The sequence below is a fragment of the Taeniopygia guttata genome, chromosome 2, assembly GCF_048771995.1.
Source record: "Taeniopygia guttata chromosome 2, bTaeGut7.mat, whole genome shotgun sequence".
NCBI lineage: Eukaryota > Metazoa > Chordata > Aves > Passeriformes > Estrildidae > Taeniopygia > Taeniopygia guttata.
Window position 1 is genome coordinate 4,601,838 of NC_133026.1, and position 26,999 is coordinate 4,628,836.

General features: G+C 45.8%; 1 protein-coding gene across 4 annotated transcripts in view; it reads right to left on the reverse strand.

Annotated features, from left to right (window-relative positions):
• The window catches only part of PLCD1 (phospholipase C delta 1), a 53,920-nt gene that overhangs the window by 9,283 nt on the left and 17,638 nt on the right, over positions 1 to 26,999 (reverse strand). For 2 of the 4 annotated variants that reach the window (XM_032746588.3, XM_032746587.3), the window contains exons 3-8: positions 19,731 to 19,959; positions 14,911 to 15,040; positions 10,948 to 11,251; positions 9,445 to 9,646; positions 7,461 to 7,605; positions 6,309 to 6,458 (exon numbers count right to left, since the gene is read on the reverse strand). In XM_032746588.3, the coding sequence (XP_032602479.1) occupies positions 6,309 to 6,458; positions 7,461 to 7,605; positions 9,445 to 9,646; positions 10,948 to 11,251; positions 14,911 to 15,040; positions 19,731 to 19,959 (1,160 nt within the window). The remainder of the gene's footprint in view (positions 1 to 6,308; positions 6,459 to 7,460; positions 7,606 to 9,444; positions 9,647 to 10,947; positions 11,252 to 14,910; positions 15,041 to 19,730; positions 19,960 to 26,999) is intronic. The other 2 variants (XM_032746589.3, XM_002196609.6) reach the window with 1 other exon arrangement.

A 26,999-nucleotide genomic window follows, 5' to 3' on the forward strand; every position in this document is an offset into this window, starting at 1 on the left:
CACAGGGTGGGAAACTCAGAGTTTAAGGGTTTAGAAAATAGTAATAGATATAAAGTGAGATGGAGGTTTTAGGGCAGAGACTAATCCTTCTTCACCTCCTTCTTCTTCTTCACCTCCTTCTCCACGGTTTTGTGTAATTGGATAACAAAGTCCACATTGCAGCCACGGGTGGTTGGTTATTGGGTTAAAAGTAAAAATAATTGAGGTGTTATTTCTTAATTGGACAGTTTATCCTTAAAAGGCCTTGTAGAGATAAAACTCCATGTTTAGTTTGTCAGAGTGAAGTGCTGTAGGACTCAGGGTTTGTGAGACTATGACAGAGATAAGAACTGATATCTGAGTCTGAGCAAGAAATACAATCTCACACATTAAATCCTGACCTTGGCAAAAAAAAAAAGCAAAGAATCCCCAACCCCTCACCACTGATACATCCTTTGCACAAGCCCTGGCTGTGGGGGAAGGCTGGAGCCTGGACAGGGATGACTTAGAGCCCAAACAAGGCAGCAGAAATGCTTAGGACAGGGAGAAGTATTGGGAAAGGTGACTGGTGGTGATCTCCAGGTGTTTGGGTTATGCCTTAAAATCAAGAGCACCACTAGGCCTGGCAGCTTAGTGGAATCTCCAGGAACAGGAGATTTGCTGCCACCTGGATGTGTTTGGTGGTCCTGGCTTTGGAGGGTATGAGTTATCCCAAAAAAATGCTATCTTGGAATTAGCCAGCACAGCCCCTCAATCTGTGTAGCACGTTCCCCTTTCCTCAGCAACACCCTATATTTACCTTTTCTGCAACAGCAAAAGCAACAAAACCCCACCACATTCAAATGACAGGACTGTGAAAAACCAAGAATCTTTTATAAAACAACAGAGGCGTTTTCAAAGGACACCATTCCCCCTTTGCACCCTTTGTGGGTTCAAGCAAATTGCATCACATCTTTACAGAGACCAGCCCCACTCCTCACCACCTGGCAAAGCTGTGGATGAAGCTGGGTTTGAGCAGAAATCCAACACTGGCACCTGAGGCAGCAGCTGAGAGCATTTTAATTCAGCTACCACAAAAGAGCTGTTTACACTGGGCACTTTCCCTGTCACTCCAAAGCTGCACTCAAAGGAGCAGTCAGGGCACAGCAATATCCTCCCCCCATCCCCAGACCGTCCTCCCAGCCTTCCAGGCAGGGCTGTGCTCGGCTTCTTCACATCCACGGCTGGGAGATGAGTTGGCTCATCTTCAGAGCCTGACTTCAGCCCGCTGCTCTCATGTCCCTTCCCACCCTCCTGCCTCAACACCCAGCTCTACACTGTTCTTCCACCACAAAATCAGTTCTGTGCGAGCTTTTAGGCTCTGCTCAGCACTTGGGATGGACAAGCCTGGAAGGATTGCACTGGGGACAGTAAGGAGTGACAGTGCCTCAGGTTTTAGCTTTTATATTTTTCAGATTCTGTGCTGCTTTAGTGTGCATTTCTGAGCTTCATTTTAGGGGATGCTGAGCTCTGCACAGAGCAGGGAGACAAAACAATTCCTTCTCCAGCTGGGCACCAAGGACAAATGATCCAAATCTCAGCCCAAGAGCACAAACACCGTGGGCTGGAGAGAGAAAAACAAGAAGGATGGGACTGCCTGGGCTAAAGCTGGAATGGGACAATGAACTCCAAGGTGCCAATGGAGCAGAACTGATCCCAGGGAGAGCCCCCGGGAGCGCTCGTGCATTTTGGGACCATTTTGGTTCATTTTGGGTGCAGCCCTGGCTGGGCTCTGGTGCTGCCCAAGGTGCATTCACTGAGTAGGGATTTTAATAAATCCCTATTTTATTCTTTAACTCTCTCCAGCCTCTGTTCTAGGTCAGCCTCTCAAGGCATCAGCAGAGGCTGAAAGCAGCCCCTCTAGTCCCCTGCAGGCTGCAGATACCATCCTGGTATTTAATATATTATCTGCCTCTGCTTTCTAATGCCCCATAAGAAATGTTACTGCCTCCCCTCACAGCTCAGCAGTGGAGAACTACGGATAAGGTATTTGGGGCAGCCCACTTGATTCTTAATTACCAGCAGGTAATTATGCTTTTTAAGCCTTGTCAAGCCTCTAAAGGGAGGAAATGATGCCTTAAGTTTTAGCTTTCATATTTTTTCAGATTCTGAGCTGCCTAGGGGTGCAGTTCTGAGCTTCAAATTAAGCGTTGGTAAGCTCTCTTCACAGAGTGGGGAGACAAAACAATTCATTTTCTAGCCTGGGACTAAGGACAACCAATAAAAGTTTCAGGCCCCAGACAATAAACAACATGGACTGAAGAGAGAAAAACAAAGATGGGACTTCATAATCTGAAGCTGTAATTGGACAATGAACTCCAATCTGCAAATGGAGCAGAAATTATAAAAGTGAAAGACCCTGTGAGTGCTCGTGCATTTTGGGACCATTTTGGTTCACCTTGGGTGCAGCCCTGGCTGGGCTCTCGTGCTGCCCAACGTGCATCCATTGAGGCCTTTTAATAAATCCCTGCTTTATTCTTTAGCTCTGTCCAGCCTCTGTTCTAGGGCAGCCTTCTCAAAGCATCACTCCCATTCAGCACGTGGGAGGTGCAGTTCCTGGCACAGACCAATCCCACACGGCTGAAGAACATCATGAGGGAAGGCACAGCGACACAGCCCCCACTGTGTCTCCTCACCACAGCCCATTCCAGAGCTGCCAGCAGCAGGTCCTCAGTGCTGCTGTTATCCTATCTAGCCTGTGGTTCCTCTGGGAAGCATTGGAGATGGTACAGATGCTCCCCATGGGCACAGGACACTGCTCCTATGCCTAAAAGGGAGAGCAGGCCATGTGCCACCTGACTCGGAGGAGATCCATTTGCTTATTTGTCAGAAGAAAGGGTGAGACTGACCCCAAAGAGAGGCATTTTCATCCCCATTTCCCACAAAAGGTGCTATCCTGTCGTAGCCTTGCAGTGAATGCCCTCTGAAGAGGAAGCAAAGTCCTAAACCTGAGAGTTTATCTTTTTTACTGAGGTACTAAATAAACTGATATAGACAGTCACAAACACACACGTGCCCTTGCACCATCTCTCCTGGTTCCCCTTTATGTGATATTAAATATTTCTAGCCTGAGGCAAAAGACACTCAGCTCATCAGTTCAGCTCTGTTGAGCAGATCCCTTGTCTTAGGAGGAAGCAGTAGCTGAAATAATAAATGTTCTCCAAGTAGACCATAAAGCCATTCCAGCTGTCTGTGAGAAGCCCAAGGTGGAGTACAACCTCAGGAAAGGCTACAAGGACATTGGACTCCACTGAGAACACACAGTGGAGTGGCTGCTGGAACAGATGCAACTCTTGTCCTTCTTCACATGCCCTATAAATGGCATTCCTTAGTGCCCTGAACTGGAGCTCATCTGCTCTCCCACCTTTGCCACTGCACACTGAACAAGCTCAGCTGTGCAGATGAAATGGTTCTGACATTGGGATATGCAAACCATCTTAAAGGAAAGCACTGATTTTATCAGAAGCAGCAGAGCTGTAATGACCAGAGGATTTTAAAAGATCTGCATACACAAGTTTATCCTATCTGAAAGCTTCCTGCCCCTAGGAGCAACCTGAGAGCCACAGCAAGGTCTGAACTCCAGTTTTCATCTCAGTGGGAATGGAAGATTTGTAAAGTGATCCATCTCAACAAACTTTCTGTGGCTTCAACACCTCCTTTAGAGTCAACAGAGAAAACCAAACACTCCCAGGGTGTGATTCCTGCTCTGTTTGGACAAACACTGAGGAGGAGGTGGACCACACCTCCAACTCCTCTGACTGTTTCTCCAAAGGAGCCCTAAGTGAAGTGCTCAGGTACACGGATACACAGGGGCTGAGCACTGCCTCCTGACACACATCCCACTCTCAGGATGAAGATATCCCTCTCTGCAGACTTCTGGAAGCTGTGAGGAATAACATGCTCCCATTCATGAGGAGATGTGCAGATCAGCTGCACTAACTGGGATCACATCTCCATCCCTGCACGTCCTTCAGCTGCAAACTCAAGTGCTGCACCAGCAATGAGTGGCACCAGAGGATGCAGAGAGTCTCCAGGAAAGGGGGAGAAACACTTTACTGAAGGAGGTTTTGGAGGATTGAAGGAGACTCAGCTCAAGAACTTCAGGCAAGAAGATGCACTGCAGACAAGAATGACACAAGCTGGGCTAAGGCTGGAGAAACAGATGTGCAGATGGATCTGAGGCCACATTGACACAAAATGTGTGGGTAATGCCCAAAGCCACTGTCCTCATAAACAAGGAATTCCAGGAGCAAAGAACTGTTGGGGTTTCACTGAATTGTTCCAACACTGGGAACAGTTTTAGTCTCATTCTAGACTGTGACTTTGCAGCATTTCTAGCTGGGATGTAGGGACAGGGCCAAGGGCCCTGGCAGAGCCCTGGCAGGGATGGGACAGAAGGATAAGAACCCACCAGGAGCAGAGATTGGATCAGCTCCTCCCTACAACCCTGGTGCTGCCTGGAGCCTGTATGTGTGTTTTGGCCTTTCATCCAATAGCCTTTAATTCACTATTGGGACCTAAGGACAGCAGCTTGGAGGAGATATTTAGATAATCTGTGTAGCCCAACACTGCTCCTGAATGGAGCAGAATAAATCAGATTCCTGCCCCGGGCTGTGGTGTGAAAAAATCGTTAGCACAAATCCAAACCGTGTCAATCTTCCTTTAATTACTAACCCTGCCCTGCTGACACAATCGGCAGCAATCCTTCGACTGTTTGTGTTTACAGCCTCCAGCCCTTTGCCCAGTGGCAGATCCCACCCTTTTCCTGATATAAAAAATACCGTGTTGATCCTGGTTTCCTCATGTCAACAAGGGAGGCAGAAGCCAAAAGGTTCCTGGTTTGTTTGTTAGTTTGCTTTTCCCTCATGTTTCAGTTTCAATGTATTTTACAGTAAAAAAAAAATCAACATTTCATCCCCTTGTACTGTCCTACTTCAAAAAGCAGGAGGGCAGAGGAAAAGTACCAGAAGAAAAAGGATAGGTGTTGCAACATTGGCAATATTTCTGTGTTTAAGCTAAATGGATCAATCCTTGCAATAGAGCACATCAGCCCAAATCCATTCCCCGGGGTAGATCTGGGCATTGTGTTCAGCAGGGCCCAAGTGTCTTTTTGGCAATCAAAATCAGGAGGTTAGATGAGTACAGGCATGGAAAAAACATCTTTGGGAAGTTGGGGTCATCTCCTTCCACTCACAAATCACACATTGCTTTGCTTGGTGTTTCTCCTTTCTTTCATCATATCATTGCCCTCAGCTGAAAAGCCATCAGCAGTTTTCCTGATCCTGCACCAGGATAAATAACAAGTCAGGAAGGGACACTGAAGACGTATTTTTCCAACTCAGTAACTGCCTGCAAAGATTGATCTCTGTGCTGGGAGTGTCCTCACCCTGGGAGAGTCACTTCTCCCAGTGGAGGCACCTTGTCTGTGCCAGAGCCAAGGTTCTGCTGAAGCAGCAGCAGTAAAAACTACAATTCATCCTAATTTATTGCCCTGGTGCTTAGGGACCAGCCCAGAGCAGCTTCCCTCTGTGCCAGGCATTGTATCAAATGAGGCATGACATTCCCAAACAAAAGGGGAAAGCAGAATAAGGAAAGGGAAAGCAGATAAAGGAAGAGGGAGAACTAATATAGAAGATATTCTGGGTGGATTGTTTTTCTCTCCTTTCTCCCCTGCTGCCAGCTTCATCTCACCCACAAACTCCTCCCAGCTCTCACTAGGCATGTTCATCTAATTTTTGGAGAATGAGCAAAGAAATGCAATTTAAAAGGAACTGCAGCTAACCGTACAGGAGTCTGTTCCTGCAAAGTGCTAAGAAAAAGAGAAAGAAAGTCAGAAAGCAAGCACAAACCACATAGGTGGAAATAGATTGATGTTTCCTTTTGGCTCCTGTTTTGGAGACACATTTTTCATATCAAGATTCCATTTCCACTTTTTGCTGTCAGCTAATGATTTCTAGTGGTGAACCACTGTTGAGTGCTGTGTATCTCTTTCCTCTGGCAAGGCCAGGGCTCAGCTCCCAGCCTGTCAGCTGCCCTGATTCCTGGGAATAAAAGGGGCATCTCTAGGGAGCTTCCTGCTTCCCTTTTTCCTCCATGGACATATCCATCCCCACCATCCCAGTGTCTCCCCCAGGACACTCTCAATGGCAGGACACTTTGTGTTTCACACACTTTCAGGATACTTGCAGTGGTTTTCCCCTTGAGTTTTGAGCTTTGCACTCAGCAAGAAGAGAAACTCCCCTCTTGTCCAACCCTCAGAAGGCTGGAAGTGCTGGAGTGGCCTTGCTTACCTCTGGGGAGGGGAACTGGGATTTGTTTCCATCGACTGGGGCAACCAAGAGCATGTCCTGCAGGATGGTGGTCATGTGCTGGGCCATGACCTTCTGCTGCTCCACGCTGCAGTGGTTCTCCAGGGAGATGATGACGGGGTATGGTGAGGTCTGGAACAAGACAGCAACACACACCATCAGTGAACTCTGTGCTTTCACCACTCTGCAGCAATTGGTATGAACACCATTTCTCTGGGAATGAGCGTGTCAACAGGAGGGGCTGATGTTCTCCTAAAGCAAGGATTTGTTAAAAATGGGATTTGTTAAAAATTTAACTGTGCAGTAGTTACTCAGATCGGTGCTGATGCCTTCCAGAGATGATGGTCCAATGGAGAAGGCACCAGGATGGGTCAGGACTGCCTCTCACAGACCTTCTGGGGCACTCCCTGTGCCTCCATTCTCCACTTGCACTGTGGGCCAGAGCACCTTCCTACCCACCTTCAGAGGAAGGACTGGGAAGGGGGCTTTGAAATCACAGGGTTTGCTCAAACCCTTGAGTGATATCAATCCTTCCTCCATTCCTTCATAGGCCTGATCTGGTTCCCTGTGTCCCCCAGGTCATTTTGTGTGCTGAAGGCATTGTCATTATTGTCATTATTGTCATTGTCACTCCTTTATGGCCCCAAACAAAACTTGGCACCAGCTCCCAAGTGCACTGAAGGAAAGCAGCAGAGTCCAGTGAGTCTGGACAGACCTAAGATTTTCAGAAGCCTGGTGCCATACAAGACTCCAGCCCTGTTCATCTCTTTTAAAGCAGAATAAAAACAGCCCTTCACATCCAAAACAAGCACATGGGTTCCTCTAAACAAGAGGCATCAAAGCCACACAAATTATGGGCTTGCTGGAGTTTCCCACCAGGTATGCTCAAGATTATGAGCATCATTTTCATTGTAGTGGGGTCCAGGATGCAGCTGTGCTGGCACAGGTTCAAACTCATCCTCAGATGGTGCTCTCCCTGTGCAGCAACCCCAGAGATGGATCTCTGGAGGAAGCAGAACACGGATGCTCAGACAGAAGGACACATCTTGTCCCCATGAGGTGAAGCTGCTGGGAGGGAAGAGCTCTACTGCCAGTCCTGGGTTGTGCAGCATGAGAAAAATCCCTCATCCTTACTTTGAATGCATAGTTCTTGATGGCCTTAATGACATCGCTGAAGAGGATCTTGGAGGTGAGAGTGTAGCCGTGATAAATGACGGGCTCTGAGTTGGGGCCATCCCAGCAATCCAGCTCCACACAGCGACAGCCTTTGGTCAGGGCTCTGGAAACAAAGAAGGGACCTGGTTGGGTTCTACACCTTCTGCTCCATCTCCAAGTGAGGGTACATCAGGCACAGGCACTGCCCGGGAAGACTGGAAGGAAGTTCAGGAGCAAGGGAGAAGAAAGGAGCTTGGAAAAAACAAGGAATCAGATATAGGATGGGATCAGGTAAAATCAGTGTCAGCAAAGAGAGCTCAAGGTTGAGCAAGGAAAGCACAGAAGGATCTGAGAAATAAGGGAGTGAAAGTCCAAGGTAGAATTATCCGAAGAATAAGACAGTGAGTGTCAGATGAGAAAGGACACTGATGACTGTGCCCCAAGTCTTTCCCCAAAGATGGTGAAGAGAAAATCAAGAGTGGCAGTAGAAGAGTGACAATCAGCCTCAGAAGCCAGGTCACAAAGCTTAGATTACATGATTTCTTCATCTAGATCTGGTATGACATGAGGGATGAATCTTCAGAGCTGGGAGAAAGGGAGGGAGGGAGCGATGGGAACTCCACCATAGCTGAGGAGACTGCTGAGAGCCACTTTCCTAAACCAAGTCTACAGACCAAATTTCCATGTGAAATTCCTACCTCTACATAGCCATTTCAATCTATTTTCAAATGTAGATTCCCCCACCATCTATCTAGGACGTGATCTCGTATCTTTTGCAGTAATTCCCTAAATATTTCAGGTCACACAATTCCTTTAACTCATTGCAATAAAATCACAGAATGGTTTGGGTTGGAAGGGACCTTAAAGATCATCCAGTTCCACCCCCTGCCATGGGAAGGGACAGCTTCCACTAGACCAGGTCACTCAGAGCCCTCTCCAACCTGGCCTTGAACACTTCCAGGGATGGAGCATCCACAGCATCTCTGGGAAACCTGCTCCAGAATCATGCGATTTTTTTTTTTTTTGGTGCAGCCCAAACATATATCTATAATTTTAAGACTCTGTAAGATGAATTCAAAGAGCTGCTGAGAAACAACTTGTGCCAGATTTCACTCTCAACACTTTTGACCTTGTGACTCCAGTCAGCCATTGCTCCTGAGAATGAGGCAAGTCATAAACAAAGGCAGAACTGCAGCCATTGACTGGCTCACAAGGAAACACCATCTCACCTGATAGAAACAAGGAGTAATGCAAGGGGGGTGTGCAATTACTGAAGGTCACTGCACCCACCTGGCCAGGAGATGTTGTTAAAGGCAGATATAGGCAACACCTAAAGCTCTGTGCAGGGGTGTTGTGGGAATATCTGAGATGCTAAAAAGGCACCAGGTGCAAGTTCACCTGATCTCTCATCCTGTTCATATCCCAACTCTTTTTTTTTTTTGATTGCTCCAACTAGGACTCTCCAAAATAAACCCCATCATGGTGTGGGGACAGTCCCTGCCATGGGCCTCTCCCAAAGGCAGTACAGAGCATAAGCACCGTGACACTATGAATTGTTTTGGCTCCTCCCAGACCTGCAGCTCTATCCCAGGAATCTTTCCATCTTGTAAGCTCCTTGCACTCTCCTGTGCCATATTTTGGGGAATGCAACACCCCCTCAGCATCATGCTTTGAAAACACCAGGCCAGAGGGTGTGACTGCATGTGACTGCAGATACTGCTTCCAAATGTAGTAATTATACATCTTACACTCAGGTGGACACCAGATGAGACTCAGGTCAAAGAGCTGTGGAAAGGAGGGCACAGCCAACCTGGTTTGGAAAGAGCTCACTCTGGAAACACGGGCCAGCCCATATTACCTGGTCTGGTGGAAGATTGCTTCTTGATCCCTTGCATCCATCAGCACAGACACTCATGTCTTCTGAAAGAAAGAGGTTAACCTCCCAAACACACACATTCTTTACCTGATATAGGCCTCTGTGCTGCTTGGCCCTGTGATCTGGTCTTCCATGAGATAGGTGTTGTGTGAGGATGACACCAAGTAGTGACTGAGAGGTTGGGTCATGTCCTGGTAAACTTTCCGGTGGGAGGGGTTGAATATGTTCCCCTCATCTGACAGCAGGTACATCAGGAAACCATCCTTGGTCATGGCGTTGCCCCTCTTGGCTGCCAGGTAAACAGACAGAAAACCCCACACTGAAAATGAGATGCCACCAGGTCGTGCCACCACCTTCACCTTCACCAAATGTGCTCCCCAGGCAGTCAGCAAAAGCAAAGGCATCAATGCTCTCCAGACAAGGATGACACTTTCAGCTGCCTGAAAATGCTTTTAAAGCCCCTTCCCAAGTACAGCTTTTTATGACACTTACGTGGCTTTTTATTACACTTTACTTGTCCTTGATAACATCTTAAAAGTGTCAAAGACAGACCTTACCTCATCTGTCTCTAGAGATTTACAGCACAAAATCTCTGTTTGAGCATTTCAAGGTTTTTTTGCGCCAACCCAGAGAAGCTGTCAGATGTCTAAACACAGCCAGATAAATCCTGTCTAGATTATCCAGTGAAAGACAGGATTTGCAAAGGGGAAATACAAAATTACTCCCCATTTTGAGGGACTGAACTCAATCTCAGCCTAATCCTAAAGCCTGACAGTTGCAAAGCCTTGCCCCTCTCCTGAAGGAATAGCAGGACACTAGGAACCAGCCCATGATTCTGAGTTGGCTCCTGGAACACATCCTCCAAGGTGCTCCAGACTGATGATTCAGTCTCAGTCTGAGACTGTTTCTAACCACACAGACATCCAGTGTCTGCCTCCTAAACAGCTGTCACCTCCTTGGCCTCTACTCAGAGATCTCATCTGCAGGTGGCTTTAAATGTGCCCACCATCAAGGACTTCTTCCTCCACTCCAGCTTCTGGAGAACACAAATATTGCTAAATTATCAGCCTTCAAAAGCCACACGAGGTCTTGGCATCAGAATAACTCATCTGAGTCTTTCCCTCGAGAAATTCTACATCCTCCAGTCAAACCTGTATCAATCCCTCTCCTGCTGTTCAGTGCACACAAAATAAAATTGAAGAGGGAGATTTCCCTGCCTCTCCTCTCCTCTCCTCTCCTCTCCTCTCCTCTCCTCTCCTCTCCTCTCCTCTCCTCTCCTCTCCTCTCCTCTCCTCTCCTCTCCTCTCCTCTCCTCTCCTCTCCTCTCCTCTCCTCTCCTCTCCTCTCCTCTCCTCTCCTCTCCTCTCCTCTCCTCTCCTCTCCTCTCCTCTCCTCTCCTCTCCTCTCCTCTCCTCTCCCTCTCCTCTCCTCTCCCCGTTAATGTTCCCCTAGGAGATTGGTGTTTTAGAAGCAGCTGTGGGGAGAAAATAATGCACACGACTGCAGGGAAAAAAGCAGCAGCAATGCAATTCATAGTTCATCAAAAAAACCCAAGATTTTGAAGCAAACCAGCCAGGGTTTTCAACCTACCTCTTTCGTTGGGCTCATATCTCTGAATTAAGGCAGGGGCAGCAATAACAGCATCTTCTTCCTGCTGCACCTCATAGAGGAACCTCACCAGGTTCTGGCAGGACATGAACCCTTCTGGGTTCGAGTACATTTGGAAGATGCTGTCTATTTCCTTCCTTTCTGTCAGAATCTTGTAAAATTCCTCTATCTCATCATCCTCCAGAGCCTCTGTTTTGGACTTGTCACAGTGCTGTAAACGTAGAGGGGAGAAGGAGTGAAAACCTTCTTTCCTTCTGGCATAGGCCAGCCGTAATCTGCACCAGGGCTACACAACGCAGAACACAAAATAATTGCAAAGAGTTACTGGCCAGCCAGTGAGGAGCATGTGGTCAGTGACAATGGTTCTCATTGACAAGGCCAACAGTCATAAAACAGTTCCAGATATTTATATTTCTACATTATCAGTGTGCTCAAAAGCACCAGCCTTGAGTTCCAGCACTTGGTGTGCTTCAGTCAGGACAGCTCAAAATAATCCAAGCACAAATCAAGGGTCAAAAGAAATGTAATGCTCAATCTCAGGGGGAATAAAGGGAAACAATTGACTCTATTAAATAATGATAGAGAGTATAGCCAAAAATCCAGGAAGTTAAGTGAAAAGAACCCTCCCTTTGGCCTTAGTGGCTCAGACCTCAAGAGGCTGTCAAGACTCAGAATGGGACTGTGCAAAAATGGCATCAAAAATAACTTTAAACCCCCACACCTGCTAAACATGTGCGTGTTTAGGTATGAAAAAATCCACCTCTCCATGGAAATTTTCCATTCTTATCCAAAACCTGCCACGTAACAAAATCCCCACAGATTTCAAATCAGATATAATCTTCCCACAAGGAACTGTAAATCAGATTCTCCATCTTCTTCTGGGGTTTGAACTTTTCCAGTAGATACCATCTGTGACAGAACACCACAGCCAAGGACTTGATTGACCATGAAAGATGGGGAGCTTGAGATATACATATTAATGTCTCCATCAAGGACACAGCTTTTCCAATAACAAGTTTTTCTAGTTTATTTTAAATACTCCCAGGTTCAATTTTTCATCAGAAACAACTTTTTTTTTTTTTTTCCCCTGTGGCAAATCCTGATATTAATTTGTTGTTTGTTACTAGCAGAATTCTTCAACTTGTCAAACCAGAGGAATTAAATTGCTTTCCATCTTTGATCCCCTGTGACAGAGCTATTTTCCTGGTTTTTTATGATGAAAATGCCTGTCTTAGTTTAACCAGCAATCACACTAATCTCAGCCTAGCTCTGCCAATGATCTCAGCAATGGCCACGGTGGCTCTGGCAGTGTCCCAAGATGATAAGGAGGGACTTTCATCCCCTGCAAATCTTTCACTATCTGTTTAAGGAGCACATATAAAACCAAAGAACATTATCATGATGCCTAGCATTTCACAAACTGAAGTGACAGAAAAAAAGAGTTCAACTTGTCCTGACTTCAGAACCTGCTGGGTAGAAGCTACAGGTTCATCTCACGGATGGGACAACCTGTGACATGCTCAGCACTACAAACAACTCCAAAATAGGTTTGAGAGTTCAAGAATTGCCTTTTCCTCACTGCCTTCCATGTCTACGATCCTGTGCTGTGGCTCTGGCAGATCCCTCAAGCTGAGCTGAGCATGATGCTTAGCAACTGCAAAAGGAATATAAAGAGGGAAAGCAGCTGGTGGAGACAGCAGGGATGTTGTGAATTACAAATGTTCTTTTCTTTAAGACATGACAGGGAAAATGGCAAGATATTCCTCCTAGAAAACTGGCATTTTAAGTGGTGTGCCTGGGGAAGATTATTCACTAGTTGTCATTAAAGGCTGTGAGGAAAGCAGGGCAGTAGCACTGGCACCAGAATCAAGACATCCAGGACAGATCAGATGCATGGTATAAAAATGGGTTCTTTCTGCTTTGGCTGCAGGAGGACCAAATGAAAGAGAATCTCAACCCAAAATACTGTGTTTTACCTCCCATGTATGCATCACAAGCCATGAGTTCTGAATAACCCTTGGCCTGCCAGCAAAAACACCTTTCTGATGCATCAGAATGAATATTCAGGTTGAAATGAAGTGAGCAATGACAGGAGCTTTGCATAATTCCTGGTTGCTTTGCAACACGTTTTACGCCAGTGTCTCAAACCTAAATGTGGACGCAGCGTCTTGTGATGAGAGGCAAAAATAATGTGAGAACATGCCCTGCAGCCCCCACTTGAGCCCCTGATCACCCTTCCTTCCTGTGACTAAATGAAGAAAAACTCTCTGAGGCAGAAAAGATCACCCTTTAATAGGCTGTAATGCCCAAGTCCATCGAAGCTGAGGCAGGATGCAAACTGAAAATGTAATTGCTTTAAGAGCAACACAGACCCTTCCTGGAGGCAAATCAGCCCTCAGGAGATCTGAATTAACCTCCAAAGAGCCTCTCTTTCCAGTGGCTATACAGGAAACTTAACAATTGCTTGCTTAATGATGGTACTTCAACTAACTCCCTGCATTTCCATGAGTTGAATCAAAGTTTAGCAATTACTCGGAGTCTTTAAGCAAAAAGGATTAATTTCATCAAACTTCCTCTCCTAGAGCTCCCTTGTAACTATTGTGACAGTAGAAAAGCTCCATTAAATAAGAGGAGATTGTGATTCTAAAATAAAGTAAAATTTAAAAAAAAAAAAACAAAAACAAAAACAAAAAAACCAAGAGTGATTTTTTTTCAGGTTGTTGATGAGTGAAGATGTGGGAGTGATTAATCTCCTATATGTGAGATGTAGCCTTTGGGATGAGGAGATTCTGGTGCCTATTGGCTTCACCTGCACAGATTGCAGGGGAAGTGTGGGCAACTACTGCCAGTGGAGACATGCACCTCAGTCCGTGGATTCTCAGCCTTATTTCCACTCTTCCAGGATCTTCCTGGGCAGGGAATAAAGGATGGGATCCACCAGCCAGAGTGGGCAGTACACCTGGAATATTCTGTGAGCTGAAATTCTTTAAGATGTGCTGATGACCTTCCCCCCGGTTCCTGAGGAGCTGTCTATAAAGAGAGATGTCTATAAAGCAAAGACAAGGAAACTTGGACCTCCTTTGGGGGAAGGCTGCTCACACAGAGGAGCAGAACTCCTGCCCAGTGCCCAAAACCACCCATGTGTTTACCACTGATCAGAAAAAAAACATTTCTGAAAGTGCACACACATTAATTCAGACAGGATGGAAGTCTGGAAATTATCCAGATGTTTTATCTCACCTCAGCAGGATGGATTCTCTAGAGAGAAACCCAAAGCTTAACAACTGAAAAATTTTCATCCCTTTCTTGTCTTCTGATAATCTCAGCCAGCAAGCTGAATCTTGAGAATTTAGAAGTGTACATCCTTGACCAGATTAAATATGCCTTGGGAGTATTAAATCAATCAGATTAGTCCAGGCTTGGGTGCAATGTTGTGTATCTATCATGAATCTGGAAAGGTTCTTTTCTTAATTGGCACTTCAATTTTTTTGTTTGTTTGCTTATACCTGTCACTTCGCACCCCCTTTGAGAAGGTGAGGATCTGGGTACACAATTGTAACCAAACAAAATTCAGCCAGACTTAGGCATTGACATGCAGCTGTGGCTCACAAAACTCCCAAAACCCCTGGGACTTCAACTTTGTTACCCTTTTTTTTTGTATTATCTGTGTTTGCATCTCATCTTCTGCTTTGTGGCAGAAGTAGCCATCAATTATGAAGAGAGATCTTAACACACCCTCATCCAAAGCATTGTGCTGGCCTAATTTAGTGGGAATCAATTATTCTGAGCAATAAATTACTGAGCACCAAAACCTGAGAGTCCTTCCTTGGTACAAGAAGGGAAGCCAGGAATTCACTTTAGGTGAGGTCTCCAACCCAAGCTGAAAGCTGTGGGACATCTTGACCTCAGCCAACAGCAAACCCTTTTTCTGCTTGCTCCCATTACCTGGAAAATCTTCTTGGCATGGTAGTCATCGACTTCAATGTTCACTTCTTTCAGGAAGTCTTTGAGCTCTTTCAGGCTCATCTTGTTGTCTTTGTTTTTGTCAGCTTTCCTCAGGCAGGTGTGAATCCAGCTGCAGGGGGATGTTAAGGAAATCTTTCCAGGTCAGTGCCTAGCCTGAACACCTAAATACCTTCTGCTGCACATAGCAGGGGTGAAATCCTCTTCTAAAGGCTCTGAGCCACCTCTCCAGCTGCTGTAAATCAGCGTGGGCTCCCCGAGCAGCTGACACCACCTCACCTTCTGCTCCCACAGAGCCGTGGCAGAAGGAAAATGTGCTGTGATACAACTGATCGTGACCTGGGAGAAGCTTTTCACCATCTGGCCAAGGCTGGAGCAGCTCTCTTTACCCTGTAGGAGTTTCTGGCTGCAGCCAGAAACAGTTTGATTTCTCTTTTATGACAGAAAGTACATTCTGCTCCAGGCGGTTAAAAGGGCATAAAGGAAAGAATGAAAAGAGCTCCCAAGAGAAGCTTGGTAAACTCATTGTCATGGATTTGTTCAATATTCAACGTGTCGTGGTGAACACTGAACTCCAGAAGAAGTATCAATAATAATTTTTGAACTCACCTTCAGCATATTTTTAGGGATTTCTACCTATATCTGCTAAGAGTTTTGTTGTGAGTGGAATCAAACCAAACTTCTTCCCCTGAAGAAGTGCACAGGGTCTGTTACTGTCTGTACTGTGATAATATTTCGTAAGAGCTTGGGTTTTAATCACTTTAGTGTATCTATGGATCAGGAGTAACTGCTGTAAGAATGAGCTCCTTAACGTGATGTCAGACAATTGAACTGGGACTTCCATTTTCTTCCAGTCTCTAAAATCATGTTAGGCAGTTGAGGTACATTGCAGTTTTAAACACCAAAAAACCCCAAGCTTTTTGCATCATGGAACTGTCTGTCTAATCTGCTTTACTGTCAAATAAGAAAGGTCATCCAGAAAAATATCTACTTTTCAACAGGAAAAAAAAAAATGACCAAAGTAAGAATTTGATCTCCAGTAATAACTTTCCATGTCTCACATAGGAAACAATGCTTCAAACTCATTCCAGAAAAACTTCCAAAAAAAAAAAAATGCCCAATCTGAATGCTAACCAGAGCAAAGCTCAGAATCAGCAAATACCAGCTGAGGCATATGGTGCTGTACCATTTAAACTGGGCCTTTCAAAATGACCCCAGAAAAGGGCATTAACAGCCTTAGGGGCTGTTAAACATAACCCTGAAACTGTGTTTACCAGAGCTACCCCTGCACTGAAGTATTTCCTAGTGATGGAGATGTGTGTAAACTGTTAGTGAGTATTGTTTGTCTCATGGAAAGCTGAACTTTCTGACTTTAAAAATCTTGGCAGGTGCTAAGCAATGACCTCACCCCACATCCGTCCTAGCCTGGTAATATTAATATTCCTCTTCTTTAGACATGAAAACCAAAATAAAGAGAGGCTGCACTTCCCAAGGACGCTCCAGAGCCCTGAACCAGGGTCTGGCTTGGACTGATTCTTCCCAGAAAATCCAGTTTGAGTCATGAAGCTCCCATGAGCAGAGGATGCTGTGCTGGGAGCACACCACACCCACCCCAGGGTGCAAAACACCCCCTCCACCAGCTCTGCTCCAGAAAGGGTCTGTCAGACTGTCACCCTGGTGTCACCCACTCACACCTGACCCTGCACCTTGTGTCCCCTTCCCAGCCTTCCCTAAAAGCAACAGGCAGGAGAAACACCCAACTCTGGTGAGCCAAGAGGAAATCCAGTCTGCCACAGACAGAGGTGAGCAGTAGGGGTGGAGAGAAACTACTCTTTTGTGCATAGAAACTACTGGGTTTGTGCTAACCACTGCAAAAAAACCCATATTTTTTAAAATTTCCTCCAATAATGAGCACCCAGAGGTCATGCACATACTCAAAGTCCTCTGTGGAAGGCAAAATGTGGGCAGTAAATGCATCTGCAAAAGAGTATGCCCAGGTCCTACCTGTTAATGGAGGATGCTTTTCTCTTAGAGCCCTTCCCAGGAGGCTGAGAAATGCAGGAGGGAAATCAGAGAGCCCAGGAAGAGCCCAGGCACACACACTGGGTCCTCTTGCTGCAAGGACAAGCAGCACAGGGAGAAAAAGGAGAGACAGATAACTGAGATCTCAGTAAATAGCAGCATTCTGGCCCCAAATACCCAAACTCCCCATCCATCTGGATCCCCTCAGCTTTGGGAGAGCTTAGAGGAGCTGGATGAACAAAACACTTCAACTGAAAGTCCTCTCATGTGGTACAAACACCATTTTTCAGTCCTGGCTGTGGGTCTCTTTCACCTCCTGCCCCTCTGTGGGCCTGAGTGCACTAGGAAGCAGCTGCTCCCATTTCTGTATGCACCCAGGGAGAGCCTGCCTCCTGCCTCTTGTTTTTAGAGGCTATGCCAGCTCCAGGGATGAGTTTCAGTCATCCCTCTTTGGTTTCTATCTGGCAGACATCCCATGAATGTGCTCAGAACAGAAATGCTGCAGAACTTCTGGTAAGTGCTTTCAAACCAGAAGAAAAACTCACACATAAACCCCAGAAGCAAAGCAGACAGTGGCACCCTGCTCAAATGAAAAGTCCTCTGTATTTTCTGGTCTAAAGTCTTCCCTGCACACATACCTGCAATATTTGCTAAACAACCTATGCCAGCCTGCTGCAAGGTTGAATCTGAGGCTTATTAAAACAGAACTTTGTGTATAAGAACATCAGACATGCTCATCATGCATCTGGGAGTTTTATCTGTGTAGGAATATAGGACTGGAAGAATACATAAGACACTGATTCCAGTCCCTTTCTACCACAGGCAACTCTACTGAATTCCAAACTGAACGAGCCCCATCTGAAAGTAGCAGAGTTTGTGCTTTCAGTCCTTGATTTCAAAAACTTGCACATTCCTTACTTGTTTTGCAAGGCTTTGGGAGGATGAAAAAGATACCCTGCAAGGCAATTCTCCAGTCATGGGGGACAGGCAGGGGACACAGCACATCTCATGTCCTGACTCTTCCCCTTCTGTGCTCACAGATGCTGAGAACACTCCTGAGGTTTAAGGAAGATCTGAGCAAGCCCACACTGCCAAGCAAACCCAGGGAAGGCAGACTAAATTTAAAATCCCAGGCTTTAATTAAACATCATCAAATTTCAAATGAGAAATCATGCTGTTCTGTAATTCCAGGTTACGTTAAATGGCCTGAGACAAGCCCAGATTGGAAGCCAGCACTGCACAGTAATTACTCTTCCAGAAATATGGTTTGCCTACCCACCCTATTTAGCTTCAATTCTGCTTTCCAAAGACAGAAAGGCACTTTTCCATGCTGGAAATTTACAGCCTTCTTCCTTTGCAAATGTCATTGTTATTTTTCCCCCCTTAAAAATCTTGTCTCTTCTTACAGGCAAGTTTTTCAGCAATATATTTAACTTGATATGCTCCAGGGACAACTTTCTGTAGCCCAGATTTTCCCCTACACACTGTGGGGTGACCTTACAGCCTTGTAGAGCTTGAAAAGCCATCCAAAAAAGACACTCATAATGCAAGAGACAAACAGGACATCCCAGGCACATCAGAGCTAATGGAGTCTGATTCCTTTAAGTGAACAGCACTGTGGCTGTGAAAATGCTTCTCAGACTTCAGAGAATCCACAGAAGAGTAAAGCCTAATGAAAGCTCAGCACTTATGCACCATCTCCTTCTCCACCAGTACATTATTACCCAGCAGAGAACCCACATGGAGTGAAGACTTAACTGAGGGCAAGACCTCCTGGTGCCTTCCTGGTGAGCTCCAGCTTTGTGATTTTTCCCAGCTGAGGATTCTGCACCTCCCCACCCCTCTGATGTTTGGTGTCAAACAAGTCATGAAGCCCACCCAGCCTTCTCTCCCCAAGAGTGCTATCTGTTTGCCTCTCTGACAGCTGAATATCTACCTTTGGGAAGCTTAAAGGACCCTAATATTTTATAATTACTGTGGCTCTGTCAAATCAAAGTGGAATCAGCCAACAGCTTCAGATGCCATGGTCATAGTTCAAATCCATCCAAAACTGCACCCACGTATCTCCTCTCTTTTTGTACATGAGACCTCTGTTTGCAAAGCAATTTATTGATGAAATGCAGCCTCAGGGAAAATTCCCTGTGAATTCAGCAGAGCCAGGATTTCACCCAATAACCAACCCCTCTCCATTTCATAATGAATTCTCTCTCCTTTCCTGCTCTGTGCCTTTTCCTTTCTGATCTCTGCATTGGCACTAGAGCAACTGCAGTTTTTTTCAGGGCAAAACTTCCTCCCATGCTGAGGCTAATAAGGAGTAATTTCACTCAAGCCAGTGGAGCTACCCTGGAGTAAATTTGGCAGTGAGAAGAGGAGAATCAGTTCCCTCTCCTTCTATTACCGAGAAACACGGTAAACAGTGCGGGCTTTTCATGCCTTGCCAAGAAGTGCCTGTCCTGGAGTTTACTGCAATGCAAGTGAAACAGACCCCTGAAGAACACAACAAAATAAATGATTGTTTTATCTGGAGCTCCATGAAAGAGGGAATTCTTTGCTTAAGGAGCCACATTAAGCCTGACTCCACTCTTGCTTGGTATCATTGTAAAACAGGGGGGAAAGCACTGGAAACCAGGGAGCTTGCCTGGGTGCAAAATCAATGCAAGAGAAAACCCAGTGCCCAGGGCCAATAGGGAAAAAAAGGAGGTTAGTCTACAGTCCCCACCCACATGGAAAGACAAGTGCATCTTTGTCCGAGATTAATCACTTTATAAGGCAAAGGATACTGTTGGAGTTTCTGTTTCTGGTTCATGGAGTTGCTGTGGGCTATGATTTTCCCAAGGCCAGCAATCCAGTGGTTGGCATCATCCTCTGAACTCGCAATGAGGTCCAGGTTTTTCCGCTGGTCTTTGAAGATGATGGAAAAGCAGCGATACTCTGGGACATCCTTGGCGTATTTTTCCATACCTTCTGTTTTATGGCCTGACCTCACATCCCGGATATCTTCAATGGAGACTGTGGAAAGAAAGCAGAGCCTGCTGTCAGCAGGGGTTCAGTCAGCCTTATCTCTGCTTGGTGAGGGATATTAAAAAATTACACTTTCTCCTTTTCCTGAAGCCTCTGGAGGGTTCCCTTCCCTTTCCCCCCTTCCCCAAGCTTTGATACTAAAGAAAACTCAACTCAAAAGGACCAGAAAGAGCAAGAAATCTTAAAAAGAAAACCTCTTTCTCCATGTTCTTTCTTTAATAAAGAAACAGAATATGCCATAGGTACTGTGATGTCCTTTTCATGAGACACAAATCACAGCCAGGAGTTTGGTTCCAAGTCTTTGGAGCATCCCTGACTTGAGCACCTCTTTACTCATTCCTCCTGAGCATGGGGAGAGTGGAGCTGTGCCTCCCTGTGAACTTCACCCCACAGGAAAATCCTAAAAGCACAGAATGGTTCAGGTTGGGAGGGACCTTATAGATCATCCAGTTCCAAAGCCCTGAAATGGACAGGGACACCTTCCACTAGATCAGGTTGCTCTGAGCCCCATCCAGCTGGCCCAGAACAATTCCAAGGATGAGAAGTCCCCAGTCTCTCCGGGCAAAGTAAGAGGTGACTTCAGTAAGAGGAGGGTAAGGAACAAAACTGTCCTTCTTTAGGTTGCAAAAATAGTGAGAAGGTCAAATTTAAGATCCCATCTGTTCCTCTCAGTCACAGTAGTGCAAATTAAGGAGGCAAAGACCAAAGCTTCTGAGCAGTCTGGTGTGACCCATACTCCATCCTAAATCCTGTCAAGTGTAGAATTTATCCTCCTTGCTGTAAGAAATCACAACACTGTTTTCAAGATCATCCTTCCCCACTTCCATCTCTGCTCTTCAGCTGGTGGAAATGAACCCTGAAGTTGCTCCAGGTTTGCAGAATGCACACACAAGACAATCCAGAAGGAGCAATGCATGAAGAAACTTTGATTAAACAAATACAAGTAACAGAGACAACCCTAAAATGCTCTTTAGAGCAGTCAGTGCCCTCAAACTGGGCTGAAATCAGGCGAGCTCCCACAGCCTCTTTCTGTCTTTCATGGGTCACTTCATACATCTACAAAACACTGACACAGGTTACCCTGAGTTGTGGATGCCCCATCCCTGGAAGTGTTCAAGGCCCTGTTAGATGGGACTTGGAGCAATCTGGTCTGGAGCTTTGTTAGAAAACAGTGCATGAGTACAAAATACCCCCAAAGTTTAGCTGAATAGGAGAACCTTGCCTTTAAACATCCATTTCAACATTAAAATGCTCAGTTCATTCAAAGTCAGCACTGTAGAAAGACCCAACTCAGTATGCACCTGCACATTTTTTTCATGGCTGCCTTAGGATTATCCAAAAATCATCAGATACTCATTAGAGGTTTGAAAACTCCTTGTTTTCTCACAGCAGCCATGATAATCAGCTGCTGGGGAAAGAAAAAAAAAACCTGCAACAAACCATCCAAAATTTTAGTCTTCAAAAATCAGTGACTTTCCAAAAGCAACACTTAACATTTGCTTCAAGCTCTCATCAGCTGCTGGGGTGGTCAAACACCTTCCACAGCACTTTGCTGGTTTGGTTCCTATACAAGAACACACCATGAGGAGCTCCCAGGAGCTGGGAAAGCTTTTCCCTGACAATTATGGTGCCAAACAAGTCATGAAGCCCACCCAGACTGTTATCTCTGTGTGGTCTTTGATTATCACTTCATAAAGAGCAACAGTTGATCAGCTGAGGGGAGGGGAGGAAAAGGTTGGGTTGGGATGGGCTGCTGTGGAATTATGTTATCTGGCCAATTCACCTTCAAGAGAAAGTTTAAGGGTTTGAATACTAAAACCAGCTTACAAACAGAAAAGGGCTGGAATTCCCCCACAGCTGGGCCTTCCTGGTGATCTTGCCCTTTAAGCAGGACATTAATCAAATTATAGTGGTTGTGCCTAAGGTGGAACTTCATCTTTAATGTAAAGAATCTTATTATGTTTGGCCAGATTCAGTTCAATCAAGAAGTCTAAAGTTTATTTAGGTTTCTTTTATAGCCAGTGGGAAATAAAATAAAGCAGCTTTTGGAACACAGCTGTTCTGTCCTACTGAAACAAAAAATTTCAGGGTAAGATAAGTTATACCCTTAATCCATGGCTACAGTGGACCCTTGACCAGAAGTGCAAGCTGGGCACCTCATATGCAGAGTGTCCTTAAGTATGGAATTCTCCTCCTCTCCAGATCTCTTCTGCTTAAGGCAGGGAAGTGGAAGGATCATCCTGTTATTCCTCTTCACCTGCCAGCTGCTCACCACTGCTTGGCTCACAAGAGTTATTGTCCTGCAGAATGGCTCCTTAGTCTGCTTGTGCAATCAATCCCTAAACTTCGGGTTGGCAATGGCCTCGTGTTTCCGAGACCAGAAAATCTGATGTTAAATATTGGAAATTAGAATGGATTCTTTAGAAACCATTACGTGGCTGCATGAATCCACTGGAAAAGAGAGCTGTGTGGGAGGAAAAAAATGATTGAAAACCTGTGTCTGGAAGGGCTGCCTTGATCTTTTCAGGGTGTGCTAAGATGGAGATAAAAGAGCTCCTCAATACAGAAAGGGTCTAAGAAAGGCTGAAGAGCATGACCGGTGTCTATTGTAGTGACACAAGAGAGAAGGAGGGAAACTATCACCACAGGAACTGTTAAAATGTGGGGTAAGGAAGGACACTTTTTATAGATTTCCATAACTTGGTACTGTTTTCATCTATCAATAAAACAACTGAAGCCAAAGGACTCAGCCCAAGCCATCTGCTAAAGTTATCTCTTTTCTGGAAAATCTTAGCCCAGCATGAGTACTTTATCAGCTGCTCCCAGGCAGCGACTGCACTCTATTAGGAGTCCCAAACTGTGTGTTCAGCTGAGCTATCTGCACGGAGAAATCAAAAATAACTGGGGCACAGAGATGTTTCACAGCAGAGGAACACTCGCAGCAAACAGCCATCAATCACAGCTCCCTGCAGCCTCCCTGCTCCTTCCCCATCACGCCACAGCGGGGAGATAACCACAAGCAGAAGAGAATCTGGAAAGTTTGCATCTACTTCTGAGTGTTTGCGTCTGCTGAAGAGGAGGTTTGTAGAGAGCCCAGAACATGACGTGCAGCACAAGGAAGCCTGTGCTCCTCCTGACCTCCAGACACCGACTCACACAGGTTACACCCTGGTCAGCCTTCCTGGCTGCTCTGGGGGCTGCTCAGCCAGCCAAAGGCTCCCCACTGGCATGGACACACAGCAGCCTTCCCTGGAGCCAGTGGAATTCCTCCTGTCTGAACTACTCTCAGGGAGATGTTGAGAACTTCCTTTCTAGCCCTCTTTTCACTTTTCATCACTGGCTCCTGCTCTTGTGCTTCTCCCTTGCTGATTTTCAGCCCAGCATCCTTCTCCTTTTTACCCCTGGCAGGGATGACTCAGGCCCTCAGGATTCTTTTGACAGCCCATGGTATTTTCAAGCAACCAACATGTAAATTTTGGGTATCTCTCTTGATATGGATTTCTCTCTTCATGGCTTTCAAGGAGCTTGGTGTTACATTTCCAAACTCAGCTCCTCATGCAGAAGGAACCTCTTAAAGGAATTCAGCTGGGTGATCTTTAAGATCCCTTCCAACCCAAGCAACTCTATGATTCTGGTGTAGAAGAGCCAGAAGGATGAGCCTGACAACATTCCTAATGATGAAAGCACTTGTCAGAGAGGAGCCCTGGCCTCTCCATCTCTTCTCTCATCACTGCTCCACAATTGAAATGTCCAGACCGTGCTGGGAGCACGAGCAGTAAACTCTTTGCTAATCCCAAGGAATAGAGGGAAAGGAGGAACAAAGGCAGGCAACAATCCTTGTGTTTTCCTCCTGCTTGACAGGCAGCCCTTTGAGATGAGACATTTTGTCAAGAGTATTTGTCAAGAGAGAAAATAAGAAACTGAACCTGCACCTCCTGCAAACTGCTGAGCACGTGAAGGACAAGGACTGGCAGGTGTCTGTCCTTTCTTGTGCCTTGGCTGATGAAATGGGAGAGGAGGGTCTTGTGGGAACCCAGGACATCCCTCTGGCTGCCCTGGCTGTCTCCAGACCCTGGCAGGGGGCTTGGAGACCTTGGCTTGAAGTCAAAAACACCTGTGACTTCAATTTTAGCCTGTGGCAAAAACTGCCCACTTTGTATGAGGAATTACAAGCCAAGAAGGTTTGAGTAGTGTAGTAGCTGAATTAACACAGAGTGAAAAAGTAGAATTTTAGGGTTTTAAAATAAGGGGTTCAAGGGGACAAGATGGAGAGATTTGGGTGTGTCCTGACCTTTGTCTCCTTCTTCTTGCCCTCCATGTCTTGCTGTGATGGTGACACTTTTCTATTGGTTTAAGGTAAAGACACACTGTCTAACATAAATGATCGATACTGGCACATTATTGTAAACATAGTACAGGTAGTTTTTAGTACAAAATGGTAACACCTCCCCAAGGGGGTGGGAGTCTGTCACAGACTGACCTGCTAGACAGACCACAGCTCCTTGAGAAAGCATGTTATAGAAAAGAGAAAATAAACAACCTTGAGAAGCTGATCCTATGCATTCCAACTTTGGCCCTGCGGGCTGGGAGAAAAAGACTTTTTACAGTTTCGGGGTCATCTCAACCACAGACCCCCAAGAGGGTCACTGTATGGGCACTGCCAAAACAGCCTTCCTTGAGTTAGTCCAAGCAGAACTCCTCAGATCCCTTCCTTATCCCACTCCCTGTCAGTAACAGGTGATCTGTGCAATGTGGCACTCAGTCCCACTGAATTACTGCATCCCACTCTCATTGGCTCAGTAAGTCACTTCTGTTTACTGTCAAGAAATGCAGATGGGAAACGTGTTCAGCCATACAGAGCCCACACACCATCCTGCACATCTGCAGAGAGGCCAGACCCTCACCAGCTGCACCTCGGCTCAACATCCTGTGAGGAGCAAATGAAAGCTGCTCCCTGACCCCAGAACCATCCTGCAGAGACACCACAGGGATTTCACATCTCGCTGAGAGTGCCCCTGTGCTGCTCCTCGCTTTGGTTTCACCCCATTCAGCTGATTTTGGTCTCACCAGAGGTGGGTGATGCTAATGGCCAAACACAGCTGGGATCAGGACCTTTGCAAGCAGGGGAGCTGGAGCACTGTCAGCCCCCAGGGCTGGGAATACCAAAGGCTATCCATCACACTCATCCCTGAGGGAGGGTTCAGCATGAGCCCCGCAGTGTGTGCCCTCCCCACCCTGCCTACATCGCTGTTTCGTCTCCCTGTGTGTGAATTATGGCAGGTCCCAGCTGCTGATTCCTCATCCATTCTCTTTTCCACTCCCCCTCCACCGACATGCTCAGCAGGTTGTTCTGACTCAAGATCTGCTGCAGAGCTGTCTGCCCTCACTGCTGGTGTGTGTTTACCAGCTGACAACAACTGCACATGCCATTTTACAGGTTCTTTGGAAATATCCTTTCATATAAGGTCTTTACCCAGTCTTTCAGACTACCCATCATGGCTTGGGGCACTGAGGCAAAGAGAGTGATCTCTATTTACATTCCTTCCACACAACCAAGGCCCTGCAAACTATTTTGGCCACCGCTTCCTACTTCCCCTGCCATCACAGCACCGCTAAATTTGGATCTGAGGCTCTCAGCACTTCTGCCTTTGCATTTAACAGATGCTACAGAGAATAAGGTCAATATTTGTCAGCGCGCTGCCTGTGATGAGAACTGTCCCAGCGACGCCCGCGGTGGCCTGATTCCAAACTCAATTGAAGACACAGGCAGCTCTGCATCTGAAATGACGTGTTTGGTGGCTTCAGTGATTTTGATAAAGACTGATGGGACCCACAGACAGTTTTGTTTTCACAGACAGTTTTGTTTTCACAGCTGACGGCCGCCTTGCATAACGCATTTGCATCAGCAAATGTTTTTCCAGGGGTAAATACACGTCTGACCACGAAAGCAATGATTCCTCAAGGAGCTGCAGGAGGAAGCTGTTGGTGCAGCCAGCTACCTGCTGTGGGCACACAGGTTGCTGAGAGTTTCTGTTGACTTTAGACACTTATCAGGAACAATTTCAAGCTTTCTCTTTGTGACTCCAGCAAACACAAAGCAATATTACATCCTTCCTGTTCTTCTGCAAGAGAGTTCGGGATGTTAATTCAATGGAGACCATAATATATTATTCTGCAAAAGTGGTATGATATATTCACTGCATGGTATTTTAAGAATATTCATAAATTTCACAGCAAGCCAAAAGCAAAGGGAAAAGTTTTTTGCTGAAAACTGGTACTAAGCTATAAACATAAACCAAGCAAAAAATATCCTATAACTGTGCCAGAAATCAGAGGAACAGAAACAAATTCTGTGCATTTTTAACAGGGAGAATAACTAATCATCAGATCAAAAGACCAATTTCATGACTTTTAAGTAATAATACAGTCATCACTTGCAACATTCAGTAGTGCAACTGAGTTTAGCTCACCTCCAAAAACTGATTATTTTAATTAAAAAACAGAAAAAGAAAAAAATCCAACAATAGAAGTTCTTAGATAAAGCTTTTGGCCAGAAATAGAAACATTTCAGCTACAACTCCTGACGTTCTCTCTTGACTTCACTGCTCATGACTCAACGACGCAGCCCCAGTGAATCATCCCTGGTTCAGTGTGTGAAGCTTTTCATGGCTCATGGAAAACATCACCCCCCTGAGCCTCCAGGAGGGACACAGTGCAGGAGGTACCAAAGCACCATCTCTGGGCCCCCACTGGAGCACCTCTAAACTTAATTGTCTCATTCAGCCTTTTCCTTCTGCCTTTGAATACCCTGTTTCTCCACCAGCTGCTCAAAAGGATGATTCACTGGAAAGTTTTCAACCATTCCCACAAATCCCCAAGTTGAGAGAGTTTTTAAAGGGATTGAGTCTGGCTTAAGTGAGCTCACACTAGGGATTACAGCTGCTTTAAGAAAATACTTTCAAAAATCAATTTCACTGAAAGCAGCAAATGCCTTTTTGCTCTTTTTTTTTTTCTTTCTAATGAGATCT